The following is a 15,005-nucleotide window of genomic DNA, read 5'->3' as shown; positions in this document are numbered from 1 at the left end:
GTACAGTGTAATGTGTTTAATAAAATCACCCCGTAACATTAAAAACTTATACTAGCCACTGATGAGGAAAATGCATGGGAACGAGGGTTTTCACATTATCTGAAACTACAGAAAGAAAAATTTGAAAACATAAAGCATCTCTCACACAGATGTGCTAAATGAGAATCTTTTTTAAAATTCCACTCGATGGCTGGTGCCGTGGCTCACTAGGCTAATCCTTCGCCTAGCGGCGCCGGCACACCGGGTTCTAGTCCCAGTCGGGGCGCCGGATTCTGTCCCGGTTGCCGCTCTTCCAGGCCAGCCCTCTGCTGTGGCCAGGGAGTGCAGTGGAGGATGGCTCAGGTGCTTGGGCCCTGCACCCCATGGGAGACCAGGAAAAGCACCTGGCTCCTGGCTCCTGCCATTGGATCAGTGCAGTGTGCCGGCCGCAGCGCGCTGGCCACGGCGGCCATTGGAGGGTGAACCAACGGCAAAAGGAAGACCTTTCTCTCTGTCTCTCTCTCTCACTGTCCACTCTGCCTGTCAAAAAAAAAAAAAAAAAAAAAAAAAAAAAAAAAGAAAGAAAATGGAGTGGAAAAAAAAATTCCACTCGAAAACGGCATTTACAAATTTTATTCTTTTTTCTGTAAAATAATAGCCATGTCTTTAATGTGGTTTAAAGGACACAAATATACTAACACACTTATGAAGTATGATAAATTTTAAATGGAAAGACAGAACAAGAGAGAAATCTCTCTTCCATCTGCTAACTGACTACCCAAATGGCCACAATGGCTAGCATTTCTCCAGGTCAAAGCCAGGATTATGGAGCTCCATCCAGGTCTCCCACATGGGTGGCAGGAGCTCAACCATATGGGCCATCTTCTACCTTTCTGGGAACATTACTAGGGAGTTGTATTGGAAACAGATGATCTAGAACTCAAACTGACACTCAGATATGGGATACCTGCATTGCGAGCAGTGGCTTAACACCAACCCCAGATATTTTTTTTTTTTTTTTGGACAGGCAGAGTTGGGAGAGAGAGAGACAGAGAGAAAGGTCTTCCTTTTCCATTGGTTCACCCCACAAATGGCTGCTATGGCCAGCACGCTGTGCCAATCCAAAGCCAGTAGCCAGGTGCTTCCTCCTGGTCTTCCATGTGGATGCAGGGCCCAAGCACTTGAGCCATCCTTTACTACCTTCCTGGGCCACAGCAAAGACCTGGACTGAAAGTGGAACAACTGGGACAGAATCTGGCACCCCAACTGGGAATAGAACCAGGGTACTGGCAACGCAGGTGAAGGATTAGCCAAGTGAGCCGTGGCGCCAGCCCAACCCCAGATTATTTTGACGTTACATCTGGTCATTCAGTGTATCTTCCAGCTATGAAATTCTACAACAGAAAAATATTTATCTTTAACTATCCAGAGCCAAACACTTATAGCACATTATTAGAAAATTGGTTATCATAATGATTAAAACTTCTGTGCCCTGAAAGCCACTCTAGAAATAATGGTATTTAGGTACAAGACCTTATTGTGTTAATTTAGGTGTAAATTTTATTCAATGACTTTCCATTTAATGACCACTGGTGCTGAAGTAATAATCTAGGCTAAATAACTAATTCTTCTGGAAACTTGGGATTTTCAACTGTATTTAAGGTATGCAAGTTTCATGTTTTTCATATATACAGATTATGGAACATAGTTTAACTTGATTAACACAGTAAGGTTGTCCATTATTCATGAGGCCATTTCCATGGTTTAAATCCCCAAATACAAGCCTCCTCTCTCCCATTCACAATCTTTCTGGTTTTCAATTGTCACTCTTATCCATAGTTTTCAGGAAAAATAAATGACAAAAGCAGTAGGCAGCATGAATACTTTTAAAAAATATGAAGTCATTTAGGAAAAGTGGTTTATAAGGCAAAAACTCTAAACTTGATAGGATAATAAATTTTTATTCTATAAAAACAGTTAATCATAAGACAAATTGTCAGTAAGACAGGATGCTTGAAATGTAAATGGCCACAAAATATTGTTTGTAATGGTCAAATTTGTCTCTATGAAGTTGATTGGAATGATTACGATTATAATGGAGAATATCACAAAATCAATACATGTGAGATAAGTCAAGACTTTAAAATAATTATTTCTATATTAATAGAATACATTTTATATTCAATAAAACAAAACATAGAAACATTTTTATGGCGGTCCATAAAGAAAATGATACTCATGGATTACAGTTAAGAAAACACAACATCAAAGCACTGGCATTGTGGCACAATGGGTTAAGCTGCTGTCTGTGATGCTGGTATCCTGTATGAGAACTGGTTTGGGTGCCTACTCCCTCACTTCTAATCCTAACCTCTTCTCTTCTTCCCTTCCTTCCCTCCCCTCCCCTCTCTTCTCCAAGCTTTGCTTCTTTTATCTGCTCTGCTCTGCTCTTCTCTCTCTCTCAGCTCTGCTTTACAAATAAAATACATCCATAACAAAAAGAAAGTAAAAGCAACATCAAACAAATGCAAAACATTTGTGGCCTTTTAAAAATATTTACTTATTTATTTGGAAGTCAGAGAGAGAGAGAGAGAGAGATGATTATGTAATTGTTCACTCCCCAAAAGGTTGCAATAGGTGAGGCTGAGCCAGGCTGAACCAAGAGCCAGGAACAGGAACTTCCTCTAGGTCTCCCATATAGTTGCAGGGGCTCAAAGACACAGGCCATTCTCTGCCACTTTCCTAGGTGCATAATCAGGGAGCTGTACAGGATTGGATGGACATCCATATGGGGTTCCAGCAATGCAGATAGTGACTTAACCCACTGTACCAAGCTCTGGCCCTTAATTATTTTAGAGGCATGGTTGTGGGAAGAGAGAGAGACAGAGATAGAGAGAGATGGAGAGAATCTTGCATTCTCTCATCCCCAAAAAGCTCTACATATGTCAGACGATACTTATCTCTCTTGTTTGTGCCTGCTTGTTATTTTTCTACAGTGATTAGTCTGGCTGTGCATTCCTAATTGTTATGTTACTAGTTGAACACTAGATTAAATAATAAAAAGCACTGGTTGGAGCTATCCAGCAACTCTCTCCAAAGGAAGAGGGCTGTGCCTCAGCTCATCATTTGAAACTCCACAGCCACCAGCTGTCAGAGGCCAGCCCTCTTTGAAGTTGGCAGAAAAATCTCTCAACATCACACAGCTCCAGAGAATCACTATACACTTCCCCTTACAGAGCTCCTATCCATCTGGTCAGAGGCACAGACAGCCTTAAAGACAGGTGGATGACAGGAGCTAGACACCTGGAAGGGTGACTTAGCCAATAGAAGTGTCAGAGGGAGAGCTAAATAGAAAAAGTCCACGTCTCACCTCCCTGGTCCACAAAGAGGCAGCTTCTCACCCAATTGGCATTGGGTGGCCACCAGTTAAATTGCCACACTCACAGGATTCATCTGTCTGGTGCATTCATTGCAGGCCCATTGCCCAATACTGCGGTCAGTGCTGACTGCCCAAAGACCCATGATCCAAACACAGACACACCAAGTGTACATGCTCACTCACCCCCACAGGGTCATATTAAGGAATGGGAGAAATTTACACAGTCTCAGTGTGGGGGAGGCTGAATCCGGAGAGGCCTAGAGGAACTTCCTGAGCCTGCCTCAAATTTGAAAATCTGTCTTTAAGTTTCAAATCCCTGGTAGCAAACACCCCAGCCCCAGGGCGCTTCTGCTTAAGGATCATTAAGGTGGTATAATAGGAGTGGCTAAGACACTTTTGCATCTCAACACCCCACCCCTTGCCCGCATCTGCTCATCTGCTCTGTACCATCTGCTCTGTACCTCAGCTATATATACACCTCCCTTTTACAATAAAGTGAGACCCTGCTTCGACTGGGCTCCACACCATGCCTGATTGTCCCCCAGGTTTGGGGAAGGCTGAGTGGTGGGTGGCATACTTCCCCTCCTCGGTCAAGGTATGCTGTGGGCAGCCTGCCTAATTCTCCAGCGGTGGCGAGGAACAGTCACCGCAGTCTCAGCACACAATAGGCAGCACTAAGGGATCAACTGTCATCAGTCTCAGCAGAAGATAGGAGATCAGGGCTACACACATGGGGATGGCTGTCCCACATCAGCAGGGCATAAAAAGTGCTATTCCCACATATCTGGATCCAGAATCCTCCCACTCTGCTGATGGTGCCTTCTGCCTAGAGAAAGAACACCAGTTCAGTCAGACCCTGGACACACTGGTGGCTTCTAACTGCTACAGAACATGGAGGGAGAGGTGGTAGACAACAGTGACATGATGGAGCTCTGCCAGCCCTGTTACAGTTAAGTTCCCCCTGTCAAGAGCATCCAGGGTCGGCATCCTCAAACCCTCACTACTCACAAATAATCTAAAACTGCTATTGCTGGATACTCTGATTTTTCCAAGCCATGATTGAAGAAGACATGTCTGTACCAAGTGTGCTATAGACCCAGATGAGCCACTGTTGTCACCTTTTGGACAAGGTACCAAGTCCCCATGAGCCTCCTCCTCCTACCAGTCATTTGCCACCAGCACAATTTTGTAACAACTTTTAAGCCTTCTCATTTTGTGTTAAAGTTAGTATAATGAATCCCCACTCAAATCTCATGTAAATTGCCAAGTGCCTCGTACTGTGTCAAACACTGCAATGGCCAGAACATGAGAGTACCAGACATGACAAGCCTCAGCACTAAAGATACACAATGGGCCCCTGCTCTGATCCTCCCTGCTACTATAGGTGCAGGGCAACAGAGTTCTGGTACTTGGAGAGGGGTGTAGCAGGCTAAGTGCCACCTGCCTCGGATCATAATTCTGGTCTCAGTTAACATAGACCTTGCTTGCCACTTCCAGAAACTGAGTAGCATTCATGCCTGCAAAGCCCTTGAGTTTCTGGAGCTTTTGATGAATGTCAGGCGCACTTTGAGCACAAAAGTGCTGCTGACCTTCTGTTCATTTTCTGGGGCTTCAGGGTTGAAAGGGAAATAAATCTGAATGCCTCAACTAGCCACTCATAAAAATCTTCTGGTGCCTCATTACTCTTCTGGATGACAGTTATAATTTTGGCTGTGTGGTGAGCTTTCTGGATGCCACCCAGAGACCCCTCAAGAGTATCTCTCAGTAGTGGTCTAGGAGGACTATTTCTTCTGGCTGGTAAAGTTTCCAGTATGGAGCCTGGCTAGGAACAACCTGGGGGACCTATGTGTCAGGATGGAATGTCCAAGCTGGGTACTGTTTTTGAGTCCATTTGTGGGCCTTGAGAATTCTCCATCTCTCTTCAGTATTGAACAGGGTCGGGGGTGTTGGCGACAGTCCCTCTATGTTAGATGATGGGTTTGGAAAATGGTCTCAAATAAAATTAAAGTGCCTGCAGTTACTCCAAGGAAGAGGGTATATGATGTTTTCAATTTAAAAGGTTGGTAGTGTTGAATGCCTGATTGTAGATCATGACAGCTGCTGGCTGAACATTGCCATCTGCTTCAATGACAGGGGGTGCCCTTGTCTTTCTCAATGGTATCTGTAGGGCTAGTAGAAGGTTGTTCTGTGATGCCCAGAGACATTGATTTACTGGGAGTTGGGAGACATGGAGCCATAGGAGGTAGAATTGCTTCGGACAGATCTGGGGGTGGCTAGGTGTCCACAAGCCCTGCTAGTGGAGCATGGATACTGAAATTGGTAAGAGTGTGGCAAGACTTTGTCCTCCATTGTTTTGCCCTGGAAAATCTTTGGTGAGGGTTTTCCTAGAGTCAGAGTGAGAATGTTTTGGATCCCAGACCAAAAGAAGCCATGGACAGCCATGATTTGATCTAGGGAAATTGATATGGGTATCTGAGATGTTCTGTAAGGACTCTTCAGACTATTTGATCTATGGCAACATGTTTCATTCCCTCTGAGGGCCAGCCAATACTGAAAGTGGGCCACTCAAACCCACACAAGGTTCTAAGTGTAGCACAGATTGGTTTGATTCCATAATCCTCACTAAACCTGTTTTAAAATGTTTTAACATGTCTAACACAGAAAGGGACCCATCCATTATGCAACCACACTATGATTGTAGACACAGGATAAACAAGGGAGTTGTGCCTCCAATAAAGATCAGCCAGATGCCTATTTGAGCACATTCCTTATTGGAATTTAGGTGATAATTCACTGTAGCAATGTCAGAATGTGACTCCAACTACCCTTGACCATATGAGGATCACCAGAGAACTTCAGTTTCAGGCCCACTCATAACTCATAGCTTCTACTGGGGACAACAGATTCAAACTGCCAATGCATGCAAAAGCAGCCATACATTCAAACACCTTTCAGAGTGTAAAACATTCCCTCCCTCTAAAGGTGAGTCCCATCTTGAAACCTAAAATAAATATTTCTTGGAGAGTCTGCCATCCACCCATAGGGTCAGGCATGTCTTAGACTCTGGTGACGGGTGATTCTTATCTCATTTGGTGTTTCCAGGTCCAAATGCCCCAAGTCTCTGTGAGTCTGAATGAGCAGCAGTGGTCAGGGTGACAGCAAGCTTTTGCATAGGGAGGAATCTCTCCAAAAGTATTGGAAATGGTGTCTAGTCATCTGTCCTGCAGTGGTCACCTCTGATCTATTTGTCCCCTGTACAAATGGCACAATGGGCCAGCTCATTCAACTTCCTGGTCAGGAAACCAAATGTTACAGAAAAGAGACCAAATAAAATGAAGTCACACATGAGATATTCGGGAAAAAAGACACAGAACTTATTACACGTGCAAACTTGACTGGAATCCTGTCCCAAGTGAACCCTGATTCCCAGCTCTACTTTGTTTTTACATCATAAAATCAGGAAATTGCAGTAATAGGGTTATTCCTTGAGACACCTAAGCATATGTAGATAACCATCTCTAGCACATAGCTTAGCTGTCTGCAAAAGCAATCTCTTGTGGGAATTCCTGACATGTATTATTGAACAGTAAAACAAAACAAAAAAAATCTCTAAAAAGCCGCTGAGCAGTCTTTGGCCACATCCTGTCTGAGACGATAGTGGTGGGTAATGGGAGCTCCAACCCTATAACAGGAATCATACCCTATTAATGCTAACATATAGGAGTCTTGCAGAAAAAAAGAGAAACCTCTGATTGCAATTAACCTTACCAGGGTACAGCCAAAACAAAGCCTCTAGCAAGATCAGTGTTTGAGAAAGGCAGCAACTTTTACCTCGCATTGACATGAGTTCTCCCATATATACTGAATAAGAGGATGTGTTGTGCTGGTCTCCTCCACTGATAATAGTCTGAGGGGGTGTAGGTACTGGAGGTAGATTCATATAACCTAGTGGGAAAAAAAGTAAAGGAGTATATAGGTCAGAATTTTGAAAGGGATGTGATCCACCAGTTGTAGAATATGAACTGTCAATGGTGTGTCCTAGGAATATGATAAGTATCATGTTTTGTGTCCCCATGAAGAACCCTGCTTCTCCATGAGTGATGCAGACAGTGGGTGTGGAGGTAGTGGCTAGATCTCATGGGGCAGACTAGGAACAAAGCCTACATTGGACCAAGGATTGTTTCCAGTTATGGTCCATGCTATCTCCACATTTTTGTGATGATTCCATCTCTCAGCAGTGTGTAACTAGTTAATTTGAGGCCTCACTGAGCAGGAGGGGAGATCCAACAGGCTCAGAGAGGCAGTCCAGGGTCATGAATTAGAAAGTGATGGAGCTGAGTGACATGAGTGACTTTATTGGCACTTGTGATTATAGCCAGGGTTACATGGTAAACCCACGCTAACTCATTTCAAAGTCTTCAACATAAGCACATATGTAAATTTTTTCAAACATAATATTCATAGTTTCCATGATAAAAACACGTATTTAGGTGAGAGCTTAGCAATATTGTGGAAATTGAGTTCTGAGTGAAGAAAATACAGAGGCACATGAGGACTTTCTTTGGAGAGTGGGCCAGAGAAGATGAAAGTGATTTTCATGCCCTGCTGGCTGTTGCTCCAGGAGAAGATCCCACCTCCTCTTTACCCAAACTTATAGGTGATTAGAAAGCACAGGGTACCACCTCCATGTTCTGGGTAAGGAGAAATATTTCCTGGAGAAGGGGTTATCTGACTGACAGGTAGATGGATATAGGAGCATAGGGTGGGTAAAGTGTGGCTTCCAGATCATGAACTTAAACTATCTAACTTACCCTATATCAACATCACTCGTTTGCACTACAATAATGTTGGGCAAAAATCATGCACAGACATCAAAACTAATGTACAACAAATAAATTTATAATTGATTAAGACGGCATTTCAAAAAACTGTTGAAATAACTGTTGTATCAACTGCTGCAAGTGTTGAATATTTGTCAGCAAACTTTATACATGAAAACACAGTTCATTTGTCTGGTTCCATTCATAATAATGGGAAACTAAAAAATGAAGGTAGTATAAGAGAAAGAATCTCTCAAGAATGGTTAACCAGTCTTCATGGCAATTCATCACACTTGCTGAGGTGTGATTCCAAAAAAACAATTCCTCCAGACACTTCACAGTTTCAGAGACTTTTCTGTAAATGTAATCTTGTTTTCTGGAAATTTGCTTTACAGTAAAGGTACTCCCAATTCCATTACATTCATATGCCTTTGTGTGAGTTATCAGTTTACCATCTAGAGGTGACTGGTCGTATAAAACTTTTCTTTTTTTGCAAGTTTTCTCACTTCTGAGCCTCTTCGTGTGAATAGAAGACTGACTTATAGCAGAAGGATTTTTTTCACATTCATTACATTGATTTTTCACTTTATGAATTCTCTGAAGTCTGTTGATGTCTAATTTCTGGCTAATGGAATGTTCATACTTACAGCATTCAAACAATATGACCTGTTGTGAATTCTATATTCATACAAGCCTGAATTCCCAGAAAATGTCTTCCACATTCATTACACTAGACAGGGATGCCCACTTTCACCATTGCTATTCAATATAGTACTGGAAGTTATAGCCAAACCCATTGGGCAAGAAGAAGTTTCACCTCACCCCGGTGAGAATGGCTCACATTCAGAAATCTACCAACAACAGATGCTGGAGAGGATGTGGGGAAAGAAGGACACTAACCCACTTTTGGTGGGAAGGCAAACTGGTCAAGCCACTATGGAAGTCAGTCTGGAGATTCCTCAGAAACCTGAATATAACCCTACCATTCAACCCAGCCATCCCACTCCTTGGAATTTACCCAAAGGAAATGAAATTGGCAAACAAAAAAGCTATATACACCTTAATATTTATTGCAGCTCAATTCATAATAGCTAAGACCTGGAACCAACCCAAATGCCCATCAACAGTAGACTGGATAAAGAAATTATGGGACATGTACTCTATACAATACTATACAACAGTCAAAAACAGTGAAATCCAGTCATTTGCAACAAAATGGAGGAATCTGGAAAACATCATGCTGAGTGAAATAAGCCAATTCCAAAGGGACAAATATCATATGTTCTCCCTTATCGGTGACAACCGAGCACCAAAAAGGAAACCTGTTGAAGTGACATGGACACTATGAGAAACAATGACTTGATCATCACTTGTCCTGACTTTCGAGGGAAATCTTACTACTTTATTACTTTTTTTTTTTTTATTGTACTGGATACCATTAGTTGAACTCTTTATTTAACACACAATTATTCTTAGGTGTTTAAGTTTAACTGAAGAGTGACCCTGTTAAATATGAGTGGGAATAAGAGAGGGAGTACAGGTACAGTTTGGCACATGCTCAACTGGACTTACCTCTAATGGTATAGTTAGAAACATGCCAGGGGATTCAAATTTAATTCCATCAAGGTGGCATGTACCAATGCCATCTCACTAGTCAAAGTGATCACTTTTAGTTCATAATTGATCGTAATGATAGGTCTAAGAGTCAAAGGGATCATATAAACAATAGTGTCTGCTAATACTGATAGAATTAAAAAGGAGGGAACCATAAAACATGGGAAGTAGGATACACAGCAGACTCATAGAATGGTAGATGTCCTGCTAAACAGCACTCTGGCCTCAGAATCAGCCCTTAAGGCATTCATATCTGGTTGAAAAGTCCATGAGAGTATTTCAGGCATGGAAAGCCAAGACACTGTGGCAAAAAAAAAAAGTGACCTAAATGAAAGATCTCTGTGAGATCCCAGCAGAAAGTATGAGCCATCAAAGAAGGAGGTACCTTTCTCTGAAGGGAGGAGAGAACCTATAATTTGACTATGGCCTTGTCTAAAAAAGATCAGAGTTGGTGAACTCAAGAGGCTTCCATAGCCATGGTAGCTCATGACAAGATTCTCGGTTGATTACTGACATCTATTTATGAGTGTCAATTGTTAAATCAACAACAGGAGTCACTGTGCACTTACTCCCCATGTAAGATCTCTGTCCTTAATGTGTTGTACTATGTGAATTAATGGCATAACTAGTACTCAAACAGTACTTTATACTTTGTGTTTCTCTGTGGGTGCAAACTGTTGAAATCTTTACTTAGTATATACTAAATTTATCTGTATATAGATAATTGAAAATGAATCTTGATGTGAATGGGATGGGAGAGGGAGTGGGAGGTTCGATTGTTGAAGGTGGGAGTGAGGTTATGTGGGACAAAAGCCACTATAATCCAAAAGTTGTACTTTGGAAATGTATATTTATTAAATAAAAGTTAAAAAAAAGAAATCCCCATCTGAATTCTCTGATGTATGATAGATTTGTGACAAATGCTTTTTTAACACTATTAATATTTATAAGCTTTCTCCGTTACATGCGTCCCTGTTGGATAAGATGTGATTTCCAGCAGAAAATTTTGTCCTAATACTTACATTATTTGAAGGGAAACTCTTCCACATTCAATATATACATTCTCTCCCTCTCTCTCTCTCTCTCTCTCTCCCTCCCTCCCTCCCTCCCTACCTCTCTCACTCTTTCTATGACAGATAGAGTTAGAGAGACAGAGAAAAAATCTTTCTTACATTGGTTCTCCCCCAAATGGCTGCTGCAGCTGGAATTATGCCGATCCAAAGCCAGGAGCCAGGTGCTTCCTCCTGGTCTCCCATGCTGGTGCAGGGGCCCAAGGACTTGAGCCATCCTTCACTGCCTTCCCAGGCCACAGCAGAGACCTGGACTGGAAGGAGTGACCAGTACTAGAACCTGGTGCCCATATGAAATGCCGGTACCACAGGGGGATGATTAACCAAATGAGCCACAGAGCCAACCCCTTATTATATTCTCAAAGTCTCTCCCATTCAAAATAGATGATGGATTATGAGGTATGACCTATGACAAAAAGCTTTCCCACATTTATTTCATTCATGAGATCTCCACTTTGTGAATTCTCTAATGTTGTACCTGAGATTTTGGCAAAGCTTTCCAACACTCATTACATTCATAAGATTTCTCCCCCATGTGAATTCTCTGATGTCTTGTGGGCTATGACTTCTAAGTAAAGGCTTTTCCACAAGATTACTTTCAAAGGTTTTTTTCCCTGTATGAATTTGATGATGTGCAATGTGGGCTAAGTTATGGTAAAAGACTTTGAGTCATTACATTCATAAGATTTTCCCCATGTGAATTCTGTTATGCTTGATGAGGTATAATTGGCACCAAAGGCATATCCACACTGACTATAATCTTATTGTTCTCCCTTGATGGATTCTGTTATTTAATGAAAAGGAACTTGCACAAAAAGGCAATTGTGTGGAAAATTCCCTGTTAATTCTGTGATGTTTTATTAGTTGAAAATTATAACAAAAGGCTTTCTACTATCATTATTCATGACATTTCTCCCCATGTGAATTCTCTGATGCTTTGTGATGTTTGTCATATGAAGAGGCTTCTGCACAGTCATTGCCATCATAAATTTTCTCTCCTGTGACTTCTTTGATGTTCATTGAGCTCTGAATTGCATAGAAATTTGCAAAGAAAACTTCTCCACAGTCATTACATTCATAAGGTTTCTCCTGTATGGCTTCTCTAATTATTTACAAGGCTTGACTTTTGGCCAAAGGCTTTTCCAAGTCATTGCATTCAGAAGGTTTATCCCCTGTGTGACTTCTCTGATGCCTTTTGAGGTTTGACTTATGGGTAAAGACTTTTCCAGTCTTTACATTCATCAGGTTTTTCCCCTGTGTGAATTCTCTGATATGGGTGCTAGAGCTGACTTACTCAGAAAGGCTTTTCCAGTCATTACATTCATAATCTTTCTACGCTGTGTGAATTCTCTGATGACTTATGAGGCTTGATTTGTGACCAAATGGTTTCCCACTGTCATTGTATTCATAGGGTTTCTCCTCTGTATTACTTCTCTGATGTAGGATGAGAGATGACTTCTTAAGAAAGGCTTTTCCACAGTCATTGCATTCATAAGGTTTTTCCCCCGTGTGAATTCTCTGATGTAGGATGAGATGTGACTTCCACATAAAGGCTTTCCCACAGTCATTACATTCATAAGGCTTTTCCCCTGTGTGAATTCTCTGATGATTTATGAAATGGGACTTCCGGCCAAGGCTTTTCCACAGTCATTACATTCATAAGGTTTCTTCCCTGTGTGAATTCTCTAATGCTTTGTGAGGGCTGATTTACAGCGAAAGGCTTTTCCACAGTCATTACATTCATAAGGTTTCTCTCCTGTGTGAATTCTTTCGTGATTTATGAGGTGTGACTTCTTCCCAAAGGCTTTTCCACAGTCATTACATTCATAAGGTTTCTCCCCTGTGTGAATTCTCTGATGATTTATGAGGTATGCCTTCTTGCCAAAGGCTTTCCCACACTCATGGCATTCATAAGGTTTCTCTCCTGTGTGAATTTTCTGATGAGTTATGAGCTGTGACTTCCGGCCAAAGGCTTTACCACAGTCATTGCATTCATAAGGTTTTTCCCCCATGTGAATTCTCTGATGTAGGATGAGATGTGACTTCCACATAAAGGATTTTCCACAGTCATTACATTCATAAGGCTTATCCCGTGTGTGAATTCTCTGATGATTTATGAAATGGGACTTCCGGCCAAAGGCTTTTCCACAGTCACTGCATTCATAAGGTTTCTCCCCTGTGTGAATTTTCTGATGCCTTAAGAGGTGTGACTTCTGGCCAAAGGCTTTCCCACACTCATTGCATTCATAAGGTTTCTCCCCTGTGTGAATTCTCTGATGATTTATGAAATGTGACTTCTGGCCAAAGGCTTTATCACAGTCACTGCATTCATAAGGTTTTTCCCCCGTGTGAATTCTCTGATGTAGGATGAGACATGACTTCCACATAAAGGCTTTTCCACAGTCACTGCATTCATAAGGTTTCACCCCTGTGTGAATTTTCTGATGAGTTATGAGGTGTGACTTCTGGCCAAAAGCTTTGCCACACTCATTGCATTCATAAGGTTTCTCTCCTGTGTGAATTTTCTGATGAGTTATGAGGTTTGACTTCTGGCTACAGGCTTTACCACAGTCATTGCATTCATAAGGTTTTTCCCCAATGTGAATTCTCTGATGTAGGATGAGACAAGACTTCCACATAAAGGCTTTTCCACAGTCATTACATTCATAAGGCTTATCCCCTGTGTGAATTCTCTGATGCTTTGTGAGGGCCGATTTACAGCGAAAGGCTTTTCCACAGTCACTGCATTCATAAGGTTTCACCCCTGTGTGAATTTTCTGATGTGTTATGAGGTGTGACTTCTGGCCAAAGGCTTTTCCACACTCATTGCATTCATAAGGTTTCTTCCCTGTGTGAATTCTCTGATGATTTGTGAGGACTGATTTACAGCGAAAGGCTTTTCCACAGTCATTGCATTCATAAGGTTTCTCCCCTGTGTGAATTCTCTGATGATTTATGAAATGGAACTTCCGGCCAAAGGCTTTTCCACAGTCATTACATTCATAAGGCTTATCCCCTGTGTGAATTTTCTGATGCTTTGTGAGGATTGATTTATAGTGAAAGGCTTTTCCACAGTCACTGCATTCATAAGGTTTCTCTCCCATGTGAATTCTCTGGTGATTTATGAGGTGTGACTTTAGGCCAAAAGCTTTTCCACAGTTATTACATTCATAAAGTTTATTCCCTGTGTTAATTATCTGATGCTTTATGAGGTGTGACTTCTGACCAAAGTATTTTCCACAGTCATTACATTCATAAGGTTTCTCACCTGAGTGAATTCTCTGATGATTTATGAGATGTGACTTCTGGTAAGTGGCTTCTCCATGTTCATTAAACACATGAGAGTTTTCCACTACGTGAGTACCGTAATTAATTGCACGGCAGAATTTATAACTGAATGATTTTCCACAAGGCTTACATGCATAGGGTTTCTTCCCTATATGTGGTCTATGATTTATTTTAAGAGGTGATTGATCAATGACAGGTTCCAAAGAACTACTATATTCATAAACTTTCTCTCTTCTGGGACTTTGTTGATGCATACTGAGGTTAGAATTTTTATGGAAATCATGTTCTATTTGAGTTGTCTTGCCAATATTGGCAGTTGACTTCTTACTTTCTACCATAAAATGCCTCTCAGATTGACAAAATATATTTTTCCTTTTGAAGACTTTGCCTTTTCTGATTGGTTCAAATGACTGTTGCACAGTCTGATTTTTGTGCTGTTGATTAAGAGCCTCACAGATCTGGAGAGCATTCCCAGGCACATTAGTAGCATCAAATTTTTCTCCAGTTTGTAGTTGAACAGGCCCACAGTGCAGATACACATTGTGACATACATTGCATTCTTCAGGTTTCATTCCTGAATAGATTCTCTTTTTGATACTCAGTTTTGGAATATGGTTTGAACTTAAACGAAGTGTTTTTCTTAATTCAATGATCTTGGGAGTTGATGTCTTATTGTTTTTCATAACATTCTGGTTCAGATTTTTGTCCTGACTTTTCTGGTTTTTCCTAATCAGGTCATCCCTTTTCGTGGCAACTGAAGTGAGAAAAAAAAATGGTGCTGTCAATAAATCAAATATAATTCTTTTTCCTGGCATACTCATGTAAAAGGAATGAAGTTACTTGTATTTAAGAGGG

The 15,005-nt window shown here is 41.4% G+C and overlaps 2 protein-coding genes across 3 annotated transcripts in view; both read right to left on the bottom strand.

Annotated features, from left to right (window-relative positions):
* LOC127490177 (dynein regulatory complex subunit 3-like) overlaps positions 1-11,474 on the bottom strand; it is a 40,819-nt gene extending 29,345 nt beyond the window's left edge. Inside the window, exons 1-2 of one of the 2 annotated variants that reach the window (XM_070061663.1) lie at positions 10,965-11,474; positions 7,190-7,303 (exon numbers count right to left, since the gene is read on the bottom strand). In XM_070061663.1, the coding sequence (XP_069917764.1) occupies positions 7,190-7,303; positions 10,965-11,079 (229 nt within the window). In that variant the 5' untranslated portion in view covers positions 11,080-11,474. Of the gene's footprint in view, positions 1-7,189; positions 10,894-10,964 lie in introns of those variants that run through there. The other variant, XM_070061662.1, reaches the window with a different exon arrangement.
* Positions 11,475-11,696: 222 nt separating this feature from the next.
* Positions 11,697-15,005, bottom strand: part of LOC138846270 (zinc finger protein 585A-like) — a 216,848-nt gene continuing 213,539 nt past the window's right edge. Inside the window, 2 exon segments of the mRNA XM_070061604.1 lie at positions 11,697-12,490; positions 12,493-14,904. Of these exon segments, the coding sequence (XP_069917705.1) occupies positions 12,195-12,490; positions 12,493-14,904 (2,708 nt within the window). The 3' untranslated portion in view covers positions 11,697-12,194.

The sequence above is a fragment of the Oryctolagus cuniculus genome, chromosome 17 (assembly GCF_964237555.1).
Source record: "Oryctolagus cuniculus chromosome 17, mOryCun1.1, whole genome shotgun sequence".
Taxonomy (NCBI): domain Eukaryota; kingdom Metazoa; phylum Chordata; class Mammalia; order Lagomorpha; family Leporidae; genus Oryctolagus; species Oryctolagus cuniculus.
Note: the sequence above shows the minus strand (reverse complement) of the source record. Positions and strands in the feature narration are given on the sequence as shown.